The 19,509-nt window shown below is 36.8% G+C and overlaps 1 protein-coding gene across 6 annotated transcripts in view; it reads right to left on the bottom strand.

The window, feature by feature from the left end:
* Nucleotides 1-19,509, bottom strand: part of ATAD2B (ATPase family AAA domain containing 2B) — a 74,894-nt gene that overhangs the window by 41,588 nt on the left and 13,797 nt on the right. For all 6 annotated transcript variants that reach the window (XM_050972491.1, XM_030235835.2, XM_030235836.2 and 3 more), the window contains exons 2-15: nucleotides 17,003-17,157; nucleotides 15,506-15,552; nucleotides 14,339-14,492; nucleotides 12,158-12,260; nucleotides 11,527-11,635; nucleotides 10,256-10,372; nucleotides 9,149-9,224; nucleotides 7,279-7,377; nucleotides 6,253-6,364; nucleotides 5,708-5,823; nucleotides 4,747-4,921; nucleotides 3,900-3,988; nucleotides 2,972-3,131; nucleotides 2,046-2,136 (exon numbers count right to left, since the gene is read on the bottom strand). In XM_050972491.1, the coding sequence (XP_050828448.1) occupies nucleotides 2,046-2,136; nucleotides 2,972-3,131; nucleotides 3,900-3,988; nucleotides 4,747-4,921; nucleotides 5,708-5,823; nucleotides 6,253-6,364; nucleotides 7,279-7,377; nucleotides 9,149-9,224; nucleotides 10,256-10,372; nucleotides 11,527-11,635; nucleotides 12,158-12,260; nucleotides 14,339-14,492; nucleotides 15,506-15,552; nucleotides 17,003-17,157 (1,603 nt within the window). The remainder of the gene's footprint in view (nucleotides 1-2,045; nucleotides 2,137-2,971; nucleotides 3,132-3,899; nucleotides 3,989-4,746; nucleotides 4,922-5,707; nucleotides 5,824-6,252; nucleotides 6,365-7,278; nucleotides 7,378-9,148; nucleotides 9,225-10,255; nucleotides 10,373-11,526; nucleotides 11,636-12,157; nucleotides 12,261-14,338; nucleotides 14,493-15,505; nucleotides 15,553-17,002; nucleotides 17,158-19,509) is intronic.

A 19,509-nucleotide genomic window follows, 5' to 3' on the forward strand; every position in this document is an offset into this window, starting at 1 on the left:
TTCATCTCACACACACTGCAGTCACGAGGCCATTCAGGGAAGTGGAGTCTTTAATTCTCACGTACACAGAAATGCACTAAAAGATTGTAATCCGTAACACCTGGGACAAAAATCAATCCTCAGGAAATAACCTACTTTTTGCAAGTCCTGGGGCTTTTCCCTTCCAATTTCCTTCTAATTACACCCCTGGATCATAAGAAGTTCTGAGTTGCACGTACACCTGCTTCCCCAAAGGCATTTGCTTTGGGAGTATTTCAGCAGTTTTCTTCATTAGGATCCAAAAACTTGGAGTTAAGTGTTGCCAAGTCTGCTGAGCTGGAGAGAAGTATCGACCATGCTGTGCCAAAAGCCTGCCAAGTCTAGGTAGCTTTCACCTGGGGAAGAGGAGGTGTTGCTTTTTGGGGGGAAGGTTGTTTGTTTGTTTTTAAAGAAAACCTGTGCACAAGAGAAATATCAGACTGGTATAAACTACATCACAGACATACATGGGTGCCAATGAGTCCATCAGTAATGGCCACAAAGAATCTGGAAAAGTCTGTTTAAATCTTTGTTGCAGATTTCACATACAGAAATGATGAGGCACTCTCAAGGTGAAGAAGATACACCAGTCTTACTTCAGCTGTTTTGAAAAGACTTTGTAATACTTCAAAGATTTTCATCTTGAATGTACAGAAACACTTAAATTCCAAGATACAGAGTGGAGACTGTTAAGTGTACAGTAGCTGGAGAGCAGGAAAGCCAAGGAAAACAGAAAAGGATGTTTCTTTTTGTTAGCTGACTTCCACAGAACTGACAGGCTTTATGGAGCACAAAGAATGTCTTCCAGTCAAATGTACAAATGGCTTTCCCTATTGTCTGAAATTTTAAAATACTGTGTTCTCAATGAAAAAATATGGTGAATTTTTAAATAAACATCTGTGGGTTTTTTTCCCCACCTATTCCCCTCTCTCCCACTGAGCAGCACCACATGTTTGCACAATTCAAGCAGAATTTACATTAAATGGGTTTGTTGTGTACTGTTATACCAGGCAAAGCTAAAACTGGAGTTTGCTGGATAGTTCTGTTTTCTCCTCACCAGAAGATGCTGAGGTCTTTGTGCATCAAAAGCGGAGGGATGCTGCTTCCATGAGAGGTGTCCCTGCGGATGAAGAGGATAATTCGGATGTACTGCAGCTGACTGAATGGACTGATGTTCAATTTAAAGTTCTTACATTCCCTGATGATGGATTCCAAAGCACAGATATTTGAGACTGCTCTTTGTCTGAGAACTTCGGTGCTCGTCCAAGCAGATGACTTACAGAAGACGTGTCTTTGCATGCAAGCTGTTGAGAAGGTACTGTGGTGTGTGCTTTAGGGTCATTTCCTCTGTTAAATTCACTATACAAATATTTGGGTTTGTTTCTGATTAGATTTAAACAGCAGGCTTATCTTGAACAGCCAACCTCCATTCAGTACAGCAGGTCTTTGTGAGCTCCAAAAGTGTATTTAATGTATTCGTGTTGCGGTGCTTTTTTTCTCCCCTACCTATGTCTACACTATGAGGTTGTTCTGTGCTAGCAATCTGGAAAAAAAAATCATCTTTAGAAAGGCTGGTTAGTTTGCTGGATTTATGTCAGAGGAGAGCATGACAAAACAAACAAACAAAAATCAAAAACCCCACACACAAGTACTGGGGTTTTTTTCTCAGTAAGTACAGAAAAAAACCCAAGTCTGCCTATCTCTTTTGTAATTTACCAATTCAATGGGAAGTCCACCTAAAGATTTCAATTACAACTTTGCTTTGCTTCTCTTTAAGGGTGTGCATCTTATATAAGGACAGTGATATCACAGAAAGGAAACGTGGTTGTACTTTCAAGTGACTACTACCTACTCATTTTGTGTTTTAGTAAGAGAGAAACATATTTGTTACTACAAAGAGTGTTGTTCAAAGTTCAGAAGTTTAGAAAGGCAGAGATAAGAAAATCTTGATACATGTAACATACCTTCCAAGTTTTACACTGAAGAGAAAGGCTCTACAGTAAAAGTACTAACAACATAACACTCACCAACACATTTTTCAGCCAGTTCTCCTAAGAAAGGATCTGACAATTTGGGGTTCCAATCCCTGGTATGAATTTGCAAAATGTGCTTTCGTGCCTGATTAAAAAAAAAAAATAAGAAAAGAAAATGAGATTAAAAAACTAGCAAGTCAAATCCATATCATAGAAAAAATATTCTTTATTTGTGTGCTTCTATACTTATTTTACCTGCTTTTGGCATGTAACTGAGAAGCAGTACTTTTTTCACCAGTTATACATGAACTGATCAAAACTCCTGTTCTGTTAGGAATTATCATAGTTTTATGATTTCATTTTTAATTACTGCACCTATGAGTAACAGGTTCTACTGTCAAAGGCCTCACCAATTAATTGGTTGAGTGGAACAGCACAGCACATACACACGAATCCCAAAACAATTCCAGCTAAAAGTTCTATAGAATCTAAATAAATCTATTGATATACAAAGCACATTTAATTTTAGGCATAAATTCATGAAGCATTATGGCTGAGTTTATTTAAATTTAGAAAAAGGAACTGAAATGTTCCTGTTGCCAACAGTGTAATGCCTGGCTGTGCATCTACATTTTTTACATGCTTTTACATTAAGTCTACAAGATTTAAAGTTATTTTGTCTTACCATAAGTTTCAAGCCCCCATATAGTTACGGTTCATTATACAAATCCATAGTTTTGAGATAAGCAATTCAGTTTATTGTGAATAATTTACCTCTGTTATGTTTTAGCTATATCCTGAAGATCTGAAGCTCAATGCAACTTCATGTATACAATCTGTTTGTACTAAAAATGTCTTCCTAAATGAAACATTCTTACAAGCAAGAATGAATAGTTTTATTTCATAAGCTTGGTTGGTAGGCGTTCAAATGTTTAGTCTACTACAGATGTTTAATAATAAATTTCTTTTCCAGGTTTTACCTTCTTGTCAGGCAAGTTGAAAAGAAATTCCCTGTCAAAGCGACCAGGTCTCCTGAGTGCAGGATCTATAGAATCCAGTCTGTTTGTAGCACCAATTACAACTATTTCACCTCTGTTATCCAGTCCATCCATGAGGGCAAGAAGAGTAGATACTATAGAGCTACAAGAGAGTTTTCAGAATAAGAAATTTTAGGAACACCGCAAGAACTTCTGCATTTACAAATGCAACATTATTACATTCAAAAGAAAAAAGCTAAGCTACAAACAGCTGCATAACAGTTTCAAGTCTCCTAAGTTCCACTGGCCTCCTGGTCTGCTGGCCCCAAATTTCTCCCAGAAGCGTGGAGGGACACGGACACATAAATACCACCACCTATAAAATGACAGGTACAAGTGTGTTGCCACACAGAGCACAGCAAAACTGAGATCAAAAGCAGCCACAAAAAATTTCAGCCAACAGCAAACTGTTTCAAGAAATGATCTAAAAAATTACAAGATAGCAACACAAGATATGTTTGTACATCACACCATTAAGAATAAAAATCACAGGTGAGCTCAGTTCATTGACAGAACATTACAATTCATGCTAGAATAACAGTTTTTCAACTGGTTATTCTATTGGGCTGGTAACAGACAATCTGTTTACAGCACAAAACAGCAAATCAAGGAATGGCTGTGGAAATCTTGTAGTTAATAATGTGGCTGAAAGGTAATTGTCACTGCAATTTAATTCCCAGCAAATTACAGTTTGCCTGAAGGCCTGAAAAGATGACTTTCAACACCAAAAAACCAATCTGTCCTTTCTAGTGTAAGTGGGCTTCAGAAAAAGTAAAAAGCTTTCCTGTGAAATGAGAAAAAATTACATTTAAGAGTTTACCAAGATAATGTACCCTATACCAAGATAATGGCAGCATAGAAGAAATATTACCTGTGAATCTGATCTTGTCTGCTAGAACGAACTGGAGCCAAACCATCTATTTCATCAAAAAAGATTATAGAGGGTCTCATCAAGTATGCCTGGTATGCAATAAACAAAAGAAAAATTGAATTCACTGTTAATTCCTAATTTATCCGTCAAAATCGAACATTGGTTTCACTACAAAGCATTAGCATGCTAAACTAACATATATATTGAGATATCTTTGTTAGAAAGTGTAAAGTCTGAAATGAAAACTGAATTTCTAACTCCAGCTGTGTTTCAAGACAAAGCAGAGTGCAGTCTACTTCGAGTAAGCAAGATGGCACCAGTGTACCAGCTTTACTGTGTAAAGACACACACACACCTGACACTCAGAAAACACGATCTTATCTGCCCATAATCTGTTTGTTTAGACATCTCTGACAAGTACTTTTCTTTGAGCTACTGCTTTACTGCTTTGTGTGACTCTCTGTTTGTCCAATCTCTTCTAAGCCAAAAAAGAACACTAAAACAGACACATAACCATGGCAATCATGCACTCCCCTCTGTAGCATTTATCTTGAACATGTCAGTCAAACTCAAACTCACTGATTTTTTTTCCCCAAGTTTTATCCAAACTACTTTGCTTCAGTAATGAACAAATCAAAAGACTTCTTCCTCTGAGTTTCCAGAGCAGGAAAAGCTACTGTCAGCATTCCCCTACTCTTTTCATCTAAATATGCCATTTGGTAAAATCCTACTTAATTTACAAAAATGTACAGTTATTTAGTTTGAATTGGAAATAACTTTGGCTACCTAAACCACAAAACACAACATACAGAGAAATTATATCAAGAAAAATGTATTTTCTTCTAACCTGATCAAAAAGGAGTCGAAGCTGACGTTCAGATTCACCAACCCACTTACTGAGACAGTCTGCTCCTTTCCTCATAAAGAAAGCCACCTTTTTGTCTCCTTGACTGCATTCATTAGCTAGAGCTCTAGCTACCAAGGTTTTACCTGTTCCAGGAGGACCATAGAATAAACAGCCCCTGAAGATAAATGGATCAACACAGTCACAAACTTATTTTACGTCTCCTGAAAAACTCCAAGTCAAATTTTATAATGAAGACAGGGAGCCTGGAGAAGAATGACTTAAGATCTTGTAGTATTATTTTGTAGTAGTATTGTATTATTAAAATGTTGTAGTATTAACATGACTTCATAAAATCTAAGTTTGCTTTATGCTTTCAAATCAGTAAAACTTAGATTTGTAAAGAACATTAATTAAAGGCATATTAAGTTTCCAAAGGATTCTTCCACATTCGTTAAATACCACCTCTTCAAGTATTAGATTTTAAGTAATACCTTCATCAATACTCGTTACTTCTTTGGAATGAAGTAATTAAATGACAAAAATACCCCCAATTTTTCAATTGACTTAAACACCATCTAAATCACATACCAAGATGCCTCATTATTAAATATTATAATCCCAGTATAGTATTATTGAGAGAAACATCAGCATTTTGCTCGATTTAGTAAAATATTTAATAACACATCGGGAAAAAAAGGCAAGGTACTACTACATAAAAGACATGAGAATTCTTTCTTTAACCAAATCACAAATTTTACCTTCCTCTAACAAGAAAAATATACTATTTTTTTTTTTAATTCGTCATCCTGCTTATCACATATTCTGATCATCAAGTTGGGTAGCAAACATGTAAATCTATCTGAACTGTAAAACACTTCAGGGAAAGAATCAACCTCCTACGTGTTTTCAATTCCTCAGAGCCTAATTAAAAAAATACAACAGTGAGAGTAAATCCACCTACCTTGGTGGTTGAATTTTGAATTTTTCAAATATTTCTGGATAGAGAAGAGGAAACACTACCATTTCCTTAAGTGCAAGGATATGATGGCTCAATCCCCCTATACTATCAAAACACACCTTAGGAAAAAAGAAACCATATTAAGTTTGTATTGTAACAGTTTTCCTCAAAAGCACTTTTAGTTATAAGACATTTGGAAACAAATTAGAAAAAACATTGCATTGATCAACAGGATTTTCCTGAATTTTTAAAGTGTGAAAAAACCAGTTGAGAAAGTCAACTCTTGGCTGACTACATGGGGCTTATCTGGTTTGCAAGTTAACCGTGCCAGGGCTGCCTGGACATCTACAGAGATCCAGCCTAAGTCCCAGAGCAAATGCTTTGTAGTCCAAAGTAGTAAGTAGACAAAAGCTTTGGAAACAATAAAATAAAACAAAAAAATCAGTGAGCTTTTTTATTAATTTACTTCAACATCAATAAGAGGCTGTGGAGAATTCTCCTTAGGCATAATTCAGGAAAGGAAGATAAAAAGCTCTAACAAAACTTACCGATTTATCAACAATCATTGGGTCAACATCAGCCAAACTTGCCCCAACTTTCACACGCTCCCGAAGGATTCCACTAGCTAAGTCTTCTGCTCTGAAGTTTAGAGGCAGGCACCTGTTCAACAATAAACAACCACCAAATAAACACTGTTCTGCTCTCATTGCTTGGAAGTGAAGAAACAAGAGATTCAATGCCTTTTACTACATAAAGAGATGACCTTCTCAGACTGGTTAACAAAACTAAACTTCTTTTTTTGTGGTAACTATGGTTATATATCTGGAAGTTCCTTAACATTTATGCATCCATACACATATTTCTATCTGAAGAACTAGGCTGAATAGATTATTTTGATTGAACAAGAAGAAACAGTATTTCCTTCCTTTAAGCCCCTACACAGACACTACATCAGGCCAACGCATAGTTAAAGGGAGGAAGAAAGGTACTAGTAAGAGACAGGTTACACTCAGGTTCTGGTCGTTGAATGCTGCTTGAATTCCTTGCGATGGAAAGGGAACAATGTGGCAGACAGAAGAGATGGAAAAAAGATGAGGGAAATTTTTTCCTGCAGAATTTTCCTAGCTAGTGTGAGTGAACAAATTTACTTATAGATCTTCCACTTCTAGATTACTGATAACACATGTAAGGTCAAAAAAATGTGCACCGGCTGTTTAGAACGCATGAACTCTTACACAAGAGGACAAGGGAAAAGCTGGGAGTACAACTGAATTAAGTAGGACCAAGCTACACCAATGATATTTTAAAAAAGAAGAGTTGATTTTTATAACCCAACTGAATCAAACAGCTACTCTTATATTTCCATCTTTTTAGCATTATTATTAATTATCTACTCATAAGACTCCAAAACCTGTATTAATATATAACCAGCACTCCTCCTAAACCACATCTGCAGGTAATTACCAGCAGAATCAAAAGTCTGCAGAACTCATAAAACATTACAGACTAGTTCTGCTTGTTTTCTCATAAATAATAAAATCAAACCATTCTAAAGACCAAGGATGTTTTGATACCTATTTCTTGCTCTGGCTATGCTTTTAGATTTTCTTCTTTCAAAACGTTCTTCATCTGAAGAGGTTGTATCGCTGCTGTGAATGGCGTGCTTCTTTCTCCTATTGAAGTGGCAAAACAAATAGAAAACTCAGTCTTTTTTGCAGTGGAATGGCATGTTTTGGTCCTTCTCTAAAAATAAAACTGAAATGACAAGTAGAGTTTGAGATGCATACAAATTCTGGCTTCATCAAGTATCAAAATAATATGAGAGGGAAACAACAGCTCTTACTGCCACAGGGATTATCTGCATTCAACATGAACATTACTAGAACAGCAGAGCCTCATAACATGTGTGGTCCAGTCCATGCCACCTCTGCAAAGTGATTTGAATATTCAGTCAATAAGCTGCAATTATACTTAAGAAAATTTCCAACTACTTTAGCCACCTCTAACATAACAGACATACCAAAGTCTCTTTATTCAGTGTAATGTTTCCTTTCCATATTCTTTGAAAAAAATCCATACTTCACAAAGTATATAATCTCTTTTTACAAGGCTATTAATTCTGAATAGCTGAACAGGCTCTCAAAACACCTGTACTTCTGATCTGAATCCAAGTAAAATTACTATCCAAAGTCTGAATTAAACATTTCTTATATTAGTATCACAGTATTTCACAAAAATGAGTATTTCCGGAAATATTAGAGAATGTACATTAAATCTTCTGTACAAAAAAGCGTTGAGTTTGCTATCAGGTGAAATGTTCAGAACTTTTTGCATTAAGAAGTTGGTTACTAGTAAAAACTTTTGGATTTTAAGTTAATATAGCAAGCTGCATTATTTGTATGAACATGATAATGCACTGAATGAACTGGTTTTTGCCAATGGATAACACAGTCTATCAATTTTACTGTTCAATGACCAAAAATGAGATACATTTCAAAATATATCAAAGAGAATATCAAGCAATTGGGAAGACTTCTTATTACAAGAGGGGATAAAATGAGGGCCAAGTAATGAGCAGGCTAAAACCAAAGGGATAACAACTTTCACACTCTTCATGTATGAATAGTAGGCACAAGTACAAATCCAGAGATTACCCCAAAAAATGTCATATGCTCTTCAAGGAGAAAAAACAAACCACAACTCTTAACTGTATTACAAAGAAACCTTAGAATCCTAAGATTCAGCTATTACTTTATTTACTTTATATATTTTCACTATGCCATTAAATTGAGCAATAAGACAAGAGTTTCAGCTATGACTAGTATTCATTTACTTGGATTCTGTTCGTGGACAGATTTGTCTTTTTGAAGCTTTGAGTAAGTTTATTTTTTAAAAAATGTTTTAAGCTGTAATCTCATCTGTTTTGTTACATAAAGTCTACCAACAGTTTCCAAGACAACTTGATACATTCCAGACTTCTTTGACACAAAACATAAGAGTCAAAAATTATGCTTGCTAAATATTTTATTAAATTGTTGAAAACTCTTGCATTAAATTTGAACAGAAAGAAAACAAAAAACATTAACCTGCTTTGATCATTTTTATAGAACAGAAAAGGAATATTTCTTAAACTGATGCATTGGATTTAAATATTAAATATACGGCCTTATAGAGAAAGCTACAGTGTGCCATGCAGAATTCTTTCCAGTACTTGTAGCACACCTGTTTCCATTCTGTGTAGCACAAAGCTTTGAGTAGGTTTAGACAGTGCCATGACAATCCTCTCTAGATGCTGATCAGAGTCTGAATTTAGGATACAATTCAAGACCCACTCACATGCATGAATGAACTGTGCAACTCTCTCAAGAATGGTTTGAAAATCAAAAGCTACCAAAATGTACTAAAGGAAAGCAAACAATTACAGACCAAGAGACTGACATTTACCTGATATGGCTTCTTCTTGCAGGAGATCTGTGAATATCAAACAGCGTGTTTTCTCTCTTTTTTTGATGAGCTGGCACTACAACATCAATTACAAAAGAATAAAAAAGTAATCTTAATACAGCACAGAAGTTCTGGATTATCAATTTTCCTCAATAAGGTTATCACTGTTTCTCTAAAAGCTTAAATTAAAGAAAGAACTGGGCAGGGGGCTTTGTCACTATCACTGTACTTGGCTTGATGCAGGCACAGGAATTCCATTCTCAGCCTCCCCAAACTGCTGTCATGGCACAGAACGTAACTCAACCAGGGCACTAGCATTTTGAGTTCATTTTCAGGACATTAAAGTCCATACAGAAACCTCTTCATAACTGATAATATGGGATGTCTTGAAATTTCTCTGAAAAATAAACTGCAGCAGTTCTCCATCAAAGAACTCGTACTCTGTGATCCTCTGACTTGCAGAAATGGCTCAAAGCTGCATCAGGGAAAACTCAAACTTGACAAGAAGAAGCATTTATTTACTGAGAGTGTGGTCCAACACTGCAAAAGGCTTCCAAAGAAGTGGTTGATGCCCCAAGCCTGTGATAAGAGGCATTTGGGCAATAATCTGAAAAACATGCTTTTTGTCAGCCCTGAAGCTGCCAGGCAGTTGGACTATATGATCACTGAAATACCTGAGATTTCTCATTTTGTGATAACTGCTGCTATGCCATTTATGCACAGTTATGAATTAGGCTTACCACTCAAGAAGAGAAATGGGCATAACAGTAACTATTTTTCCTATGTATGTATTAGATTGCTTTCTGCCAAGTATTTCTTGACCTAAACCCTGTTCATCCCCTGCCCTGAGCCCAGCACAGGGTGGTATTTGCAAAGTTCAATGAGGCAGCAATGCCACCACCACTGACAAACTGACAGTGTGTCAGTGTCTCAGTGTGACACTGTGTCTCAGCAGTCCCATCCACATGGTGAACCACAACAGGTCAGGGTGGAAATCACACATTGCTGCATCCCTGCTACTCTGTCAGGGGTGAGAAACAGCCATCCAACTATTCCCTCCCCACATCCATGGTACTCCTGCAGGTCAAGCACTGTCAGGTTCCTCACCTATTGGAGGGGCCTGGTATCTCTCAACAGTTTTTCTCTGTCTGAGATTATATGGCCGATCATTTTCTTCCCCCTCAGCTTCTTCTACTTCTATATCTCCATCTTCTTCCTGAGACTCTGTTGGGGGATAAAAATATTTTCAGAACACTTCCACTTCATGTCACAGCCACTTTCATCCTAGAAAATTAATTTTTTAATAGTTACAGAGAATTACTGCCCATTTATTAATTAACACTACTTGTCAAATCAGTGGAAATTTGAAGGTCATGATAAATCTACAGCACATTGTCAAACTTCCTTCTAGATTTTTACTCAAGATTCTGGAAAGGCAAAAGAAAGAAAAATAAATGCATTCAAAACAGCTTTAGTTGTAAAATACTCCAAATATCACTTTGATCCACTGTATTTTTCCTTCAATACCTATTCTTCAAATTAAGGACAATTCTTTTCTTCTCTTTTCCCACAGGAGCCTCAATAAATCAAATATTTGACACAGCATGAAAATAAGTACAACTTTATGATTCACAGTATCATTTTTACACAAAGCAAAGAACATAGAAATACACTCTACATATTTTGTGTATAAAGGCACAACATAAGCTCATCAGTTAACAGGATCAGAATTTCCATCCATGGATATCAGAACTAGGACTGTATTCTTATTCATTGGGACAAACCATACCTTCCACAGCAGTTTTAATTAAAAACTGAGATGCAGTATGCTGAAACCTATATGGGTGCCTGAAGTTTAAGTAGGATTTTTTAAGGAGCCCAAGCATGATGCTGATCAGGCAATCAAAGTTAGGCACAATCCCTGCATTCCTGGTAATTTTTGAACCCATTGACCAGTTCCATTTAAATTTTTAAAGGAAAGTAGAATTTCACAGCTGTGCACCTACAAGCTTTCTAAAATGTCAGTGGACAGAAAGGAGACTTTAATTAATACCGTACCCCCAAGGAAGGATGCAGGCCTAACTATTACAAATTCTTTCTGGTAATTGCCACTCAGCACATGAGAAACATCAAATCAGTTAGAACACACATTCATCATACCCTGATTTCCACCAGAGGTTTGTTACAGGGAATGGAAGGAAAGCTCCAATTACTTAGTATTTAGAAAAACAGAAGGAAGGAAATTTACTATACAAACATTTAGAATCCAGGCTTTGTTCTCCTTTCTGAATATAGCAATATATTGCCATCTTATGGGAAGGAGAACTTTCTTTTATAAGTATTTCAGACAAGCCCCCACTATTTTTTACAACCCATACCTTCTTCTTCCCCTTCTGTGGACACTTCATGGTGGTTCTGAATCCCATAGCTATTTCTCCTCAGTGACTTCCTCCTTCTTTTCACTCGAGAATACATATCCATGTTTTCCTGGAATGAAATGCACATGCAATTCCATCAGTACTGTCCCATGTCACTCAGTATTAGTCCCAGTGCAGCAAATAACACTCCACACAACCTCTAGTCCTCAAGTGTTTTTCCAGCAGAGCTTTCCACAGGTAGACTACAAAGGCAGTCTCATTTAATAGATGCTAAAGTCAATCTGTCAGACAGTACCTAGTCCACCTAATACAGAGTAACATCAGTATCAAGTTTCCATGAAAAAAGCAGATGACAGTCCCTGGTCCTGCTGCTTCCAGGCTACCAGAGTATGCTTCAAACCACCACAGCAAATCAGGAGAGCATGACAGTGAATTTATCAATAAAGGAAGCAATGTAGAGCATATCCACTAATTTAGTTCTGGATTTTAGTTTATCATGGTTTTTTAATGTTATCCACTGAAGAAAATCATAAACCTTTACACAGAGCTACAAATGTATGGTGTTTGCAAAAACAAACATGCTCTGCCTTGATATGACTTTTATCCAAGATCTCAGAAACTCCGCACTTACGAATTCTGTGTCTGTCCACATCCGCAGACGTTCTACTTCCCCAGATCGCCTGTTCCTCCTGATGTTAATATTATCCATTTCCTGCAGGACAGCTTCAGCAGTACTAAAATATATGCAACAGTTAACACACACAAAAAATCAATGCCATGCAAACAATGCCATGCAAAACTTTGGACATAGCATTCAACATCTTACGTTGTCTATCAATTAGCTACAAACCTAACCATAATAAAATGGAAAGAATATAAACTAAGAAGTATGTAAAAGAAGAAATGCTGATGCTACTTAAGTTTGGGGTTCAAATTAGATAGCAGTATTTTAACAAACTTTTTTAAATAATTTGGCTCAGTATAAATTGTAGCATATAAATTTGCAACTGCTGAGACATTAGATTAGGTGTCAGGTAAGATTAAATTTGCAAAATATGAAAGCAAAGCCTTTCACCTATATAATTATAATACTGGGAATGCAATTAATGCCCCCACCCCATAAGCTTTACAGTTTCTTACCCTGGCCTCAAAAAGACACTAGAACATTTGGGATTTTTATTAAATCAGTAACATCTAGAATCTCATCATTCAGTATTTGACCTCATTTCTCAGTATTTGAATCATTTCTCATCTACTATTTAGTCAGCATTTTCATTATCTGGAGTATTTGTAAACAGTTGTTAAAACAGCAGTGGTATGTAAGTGATAAACCCGGCCAAGATGCTTCTCTGCTAAAGAAGAGACCAGCACAGTATTAGCCAGGCCAAGTCAATTATTTGGCCACCTGTCCTGAAGAACATGTTACTGCTCTCCATGGTGATTAGAGTAGCTTTCAACTGGAATTCTACTATATTTGTATAATATTTGTAAGAAGACAGAAACCTTCATTTCCTTTTTTTCAAGCTGTTTAAAAGTAAATCTAAAGGGTGAAAGACTGCCTAGAATGAAGACAGTGGAAGTTCTGGTGATGTAAGTCAGTAAGGCCACACTTTCACTATGAGAGCTCCTCTCCATTTTAAACAATTCTTCCAAAATATCTGTGATGAGTGACGGAACCATTTCAAGTAAAATCATGCTGCAGTTTGCTACCAAAGAAAATAGGGTTGGAAGGGATCTGGAAAAGTCAACGTGCTCTGCCAGGCAAGAACACACTACAGAATGCCTAAATCATTCCTGACAGACTTTTGTCAAACGTGTTCTTAAAAACTTCCAATGATTATGGGACACACTGTTACCAGTATAAGCTCATATAGAGACTTCAGTACCACGATCTTATCAAATTACAACCTTCATGGTAGACTTTTCCCTACTGTTGATGAGGAGAGGAAGAGTCAATTGCAACTAAAAAATAAATGTAACTTAATATAAGTTTGCACACTGATACCAAGTAGTTACTGAGTAAGTTGAAAAAGGAAATTAAATTAATAAAAGATTCAACAGAATACATTTAAAAATAAAGATCATGCTTGACAATTAAATGTTAATGCTTAAATAATTTTCCAGCTCTGGAGAAAGCAGTCTCTCATAGATGTGAGTGCTAAAACCTGTTTTACAGGTGGCAAGATCAGGACATATAAAGTGACCTGCCCAGGGCTATAGAGAAATAATATTTCAAAAAAAGCATTTCTGGCTCCCATTCCTATGCTCAGACCAGACCGTGCCTCCCTGACCTACTTTGTCTGCACAGTAAATGTCAAAAAGTGACACCCACCCTATGTGAATTATTAACAAATGGGAAAAAAAACAAAAACAAAAGAAAGCTACAAACTTTTGATATTTTATGATCAAAATCATACAAGCAAAATCTAGAATGCTTCCAAGCACTGCTGCTAATCACCAATTTACATGACATTTAAGGTATCACTACATAAACAGGTTACCAAGAAACAAACTAGGGTGTGGATTTACAGCAGGTCAGGCACTCTGCAGTAACTGCCAACACACAGCTTTATCCAGGTGTAAGGACAGAGTAACTTACTCCTCAATGAAAGCCTGGGAAGCTGCTCTGCATTTAGAGCATGGACACCACGGCAGTCACAGCACAGACCCAGCTGTAACTCAAACCACAGTCTAGCTCGTCTCAATGCATCCCCACAGTAAAACACAGACATGGCACTGGAACACAGGGGTTTCTAATTTTAAAAAAATCATTAAGGTGCTTTGTGAATACAACTGTAGTATCCCCACATACCTGTTTACTAGCTGATCAAACAATAAACTCTGATTCAAAGTTTCAAATCTGTTTTTCCTGGACCGACAACTTTTTCTGACTTCTATATCTCCGTTTATGCAAGCATGGTCCCCATCTCCCTTTTTTTCCCCTCGAAGGGGGTGGCTTTTGAGAGCTAAGAGAAATTTGTATTACTACTTCAAAATGCAGGAAACAACATTTTCACAAACAAGAATTAATAACAGAATACTTAGCAAGGACAATAAACCAAAAGTTATTAAGGACAGTATGAACTATGTATTTAATTCCTATCAAAGTTATTTTAAAAGTTACTTCTGCATATTCAAGCTTGTTTCCTTAGATGATAATCTTATTTTATGATGAAAATTTGGCATTCAATTAAGCATTCAATGTTTTTAAGTTAACATCAGTACTAAAATGCACACTTGGCCCACAGTTGCAATTCTTAGTCTTTCAAATATAGTATCAAAAGACCAGATACAACATACTGACTTCACAAGCAAATCTATACCAGCTACTCTGTACAGTGCCAAACAAACAAAGAGATCCTACTGCTAATTGTTCCTTAGGCACCACAAAAAATAATAAAATACCAAATATGTCTAATGAAATAACACTTTACATAGAGTAAACACAAAATAAACAAGACAGAACTGATGAAAAAGGGACACAAAAGACAAAGTGGTTTTAGCTGAGATAAGCAATGAAATGGCAAGTTTGTAAGGTACAAGCTTTTTAGAAGACTGTTCAAGGTAGCAGGAGCTGCAGACAAGGCAGGTCTCTCTAAAGCAATAGAGTTAAGTAATGTTAAGAACCACAAAAGGCCAAATTTCAGATGAGCAAAGAGACTAAGTAAATTAAAGAGACCAACTGAGAGAAGAAGGTCAAAATTAGCTCATAACAGTAATTTGGGAATTAAGGAAAACATCGAGATCATGGCCAAGAGGTCTGAATTGAGAAGAGAAATGGATTTCCATCTAAAAATGTTCCCCATATCCACAGAGAGTATCCAAGATGGTGACAGGAGAAAATTGAGCAGCAACTTTTCTCGTCAAAACGGTCAAAGGAATCAGTAAAGTTATCAAAAACATATGCCACTGAAAATCATTGACATAAAACCATTTAATGCAGAAAATGATACAAAAAGTTTTGCTATAATTCACTTACATAAGCTACGTCCATTTGGTAGTGTAGCACCAGGCTGAGAAGTTAACCTATGAGACAATGATACATACAAATAACATTAACGTTCCTTAGCCAAGCAAAAGGCACACAGTGAAAATAGAACTTTGACTGTAAAATGCTCAGTGATACTCTGATTTCAAAACCTTCCCAAGACATAGCCTTGGAAGAGTCTACTTCATGCCCAACATCTTAGTAAGGACAAAACTGCTCAATACCAATTGTATGAATTCCCCCAGCTGTCAAAGCATCTCTAATCTCCCTAATCTTTCTTCATGCCCTTATGCTATCAACTCCTTAAATTTCAGAACTGAACCTTGGTATAGCTCTCCAAAGGCAACCATCATTCCAACACCTTGGATAAACCAGTAGAATAACAGAACTTTTGGGAAAAGTCTTAGTGACTGAAGACCACTGTTAAGCACAGTGCTTTGGGTTTTGGCAGAACCAACATAAAACTTCAGATGCAAAGACATGTCACAGTGGGTTCTAAATGAGCAACAATACTCAGTACCCTGGCCAAATTTCATTTGACACAATGATCTAAATTCTCCCAGTTGCATTAAATATTTCTTTTTGTATATTGACATTTCTAGGAGCTCCAGTACAAGTCTACTCTGACAAACAAAATAAACAGAAGGTGCACAAGTTTCAATACATTCCCAATTACCATGGCACATTAATATGCTAGATTTCATTAATTCTGTTTTAAAAGAGAAAAAGATAAGAAGAGGTCTTTCTTGAGATTTACAAAGCTTGTAAGCAAACTTCATCCTAGCAGTCAACAGTCCAGTAGTGACTTGCAGTCACTCTTACGTACAAATAATTTCAAGAATGATTTTGACATGCACATAAAAATGAAATACATATCTACAAAATAATCAGTATTAACTGAAAGTTCATGGATCAGGAACATACCGTGTACACTGTCTCACAGTTACTTGTAATCATGTGAGGAAACTTATGAATACAAGGATGCTTTGAAAAATACTATGAAATAGTTTATAAAATAAAATTAATTACTTCTGCTTCAAGTTACAAAAATGTGGCAAGACTGAGGCTATATTCAGTAAAATTTACTGACTAGGCTGAACAACAATAGAAATAAACTTGACTGTAACCCATTCCCTAAAGACTGTAACACTGATTCCCTAATTAAAATATCATGTCTTCTTATAGCTTGAGTACATAAAAATAGCAATTACATTACTAAATTTGGATGCATCAAGAATCTAAAATTCAGACTGCATCTCAAACAAAATTACTTTATATTTTTTGTACAAATATGCATAGAAAGGAAATAGAGATGAGGCAATTGATGCAATCCACATTCCTGGAGTCTTAAAATGAAGAAAATTGTGTAAAACTAAGATGTTTCAAAAGTACACTCCTGAGCTGCAGCTGACTGCAGAAGTAGCATAAGTGGGATAACAACACAGAAAAAAACTGGTATGAGTTCCTTTTTCTGTTGGCACCAATTACCTGGACTGTCCAGTTGAGATGCTCCATTCCTCTCGTTGCCCAGTACCGCGCGATTTCGATTTGTCTTTGCCCACAGGATCAGCATGTTTTGAGGTACGTTTGGCAGGAGGAGATATGTGGCTATCACTCAAACTAGCATCACTACCTTCATCTTTCTGAAAAGGAAAAAAAGCACCAGATCATACTTACTTGGCTCATTTGCAGAAATCCTTACAGAAAAAGGGTAAACTTCAGCTCAGTAAAAGGAAAGTCTCTGTCAAACTCTCAGTGACCAATTTGTGCACAATATTAAAAGTATTTATTCTGAAAACATTACCAGAAACTATGAAAATATTTCAAATACTAAACTCCTATTATAGTTTTCCTGTATTTTTGAACAAGTATTGTTTATATAATTCATTGTATTTCTTTATGTATCACACATGATACTGCTATTCTCACCTTACTTGCAAAAGAGCTAGTAAAGAGAGAAAAGGACTGTGAAAAATTAAGACACTTAAAACCACAGCAATTATTTACTCTGCTGATGTTGCTTTTGTCTTTAAAATACTTAAACAAACACTTTTCCTTCCTGTAAGAGTTTTCCAGTACCTTGTTCAACCCATCAAACTGTCCAGCGCATAGCCAGGAGATGTCCAGCATGTTCATTAACAGCATTAAGCACACTAACCACACTACTCTAAACATCTTTCAAAAAGCACCTAAACAGTACCAAAAGGGGCTTTTTTTCCATTGCAATTATCAAAGGCAACAGAGACAGAAACTCAAAGACAGTAGTAAGGCATTACTTCAAAGTTGTACACAAAAATTAGACAGCAAACTTCAGAGGATCTGCTTCTATTTAGGTGAAATACCACAACAAAACATAAAATCAGGATTCTATTAACTACAAATTTTAGCTCATCAAAACAGTCTTGATGCCATTCAGTGGGGCCCTGGGCAAACCTCATGAAGTTTAAAAAGTCCAAGTGCAAGGTCTTGCATCTGGGTCAGGGCAATCCCAAGCACAAGTACAGGCTGGGTGGAAAATGGATGGAGAGCACCCCGGGAAGAAAGACTTGAGGGTGTTGCTTGACAAGAAGGTCTCCACATTGTGTTCCTACAGGCCAGAAAGCCAAAAGCATCCCGGGCTGCATCAGCAGCAAACTGAGCAGCAGGTCAAGGGAGGGGATTCCCCCTGCCTACACCCCCACTCCTGAGATCCCACCTGGAGTCCTGTGTCCAGCCCTGGGGCCCACAACATATGAAGGACATGGGCCTGTTGGAGCGAGTCCAGAGAAAGTCACAAAGATAATCCAAGGACTGGAGCAGCTCTGCTGTGGAGACAGGCTGAGAGAATTGGGGTTGCTCAGCTTGGACAAGGCTCCAGGGAGATGTTATAGAACCTGTCAGTAACTAAAGGGACTCTAAGAGAGCTGGAAAGGGACTGCATTGACAGGACAAGGAATGGTTTTAAACTGACAGATGGCAAGTTTAGGTTAGATATTAGGAAAAAATTCTTCCATGTGAAGGTCGTGAGACACTGGCACAGGCTGCCCAAAGAACCTGTGGCTGCCCAACCCCTGGAAGTGTTCAAGGCCAGGTTGGGTGGGGTTTTGAGCAACCTTGGATAGGTGCCCCTGCCCATGGCAAAGGTTTTCGAATGAAATGATCTTTAAGGTTTCTTCCAACCCAAACCATTCCATGATTCTATGATTAAAATACTAAACATCCTTCATTGCAACAACAGAGAACCAATTTTCAAATATTAAGGTCCAGGAATTGTCAGTAAGAACCTGAACTATGACAAAGAGATAGTTTTACTTAAACACAAGGAGATAACCACAGAAGTCCCATTTGTTCATCAGTTTTAGTAACAACAGCAAACTGATTTGTACTCCAGATACTTCAACATTACATGTCACATACTCAGAAAATTAAAAAAAAACAAAAGGCTTATCTTTTAAGAGAGGAAGACAGAATATCAGAGCACAGTATTTAGAAAGTGAAATACAAATGTATGGGTGCAGTTTGACAAGACAGCTCAGCACCACTGTGACACAAGAAGAGCCCATGCACTCCCTTGCCTGCCTACACAGCACCACTCCAATCTCCTCAGATCTTCTTCTGATGTTTCTCTGATCCATCTAAAAACCAGACCAGCTCACTAAAACTTCAAAACCTCACTTTCCTTCTTTTAGATGAAATTCCTACCTTGTCAGTGATCTTCTTCATTTCACTGAGGGATCAGACAAATACAAAAGATAATAACTAATACAAAAGATAATTCCTAAATACAAAACACCTGCACCCTGCATAGCCCTATAAAATACATGGGCAGCAGCTGGCTGTTTTCCATAACACTCTGAAACTACAAAAATACCAACTTTTTACAAAATTTTAGTAGCCTTCATATTCACTTCTGAACACTGTAAGTATTTGTGCATATACTTTCTGCTTAATTTTCAGTTTACTTGTGGACTTAGAGAAATACAACCCTGCTTAGGTCAATTTTAGTAACTACTTTC

Source organism: Serinus canaria, chromosome 3 (genome assembly GCF_022539315.1).
Source record: "Serinus canaria isolate serCan28SL12 chromosome 3, serCan2020, whole genome shotgun sequence".
NCBI lineage: Eukaryota > Metazoa > Chordata > Aves > Passeriformes > Fringillidae > Serinus > Serinus canaria.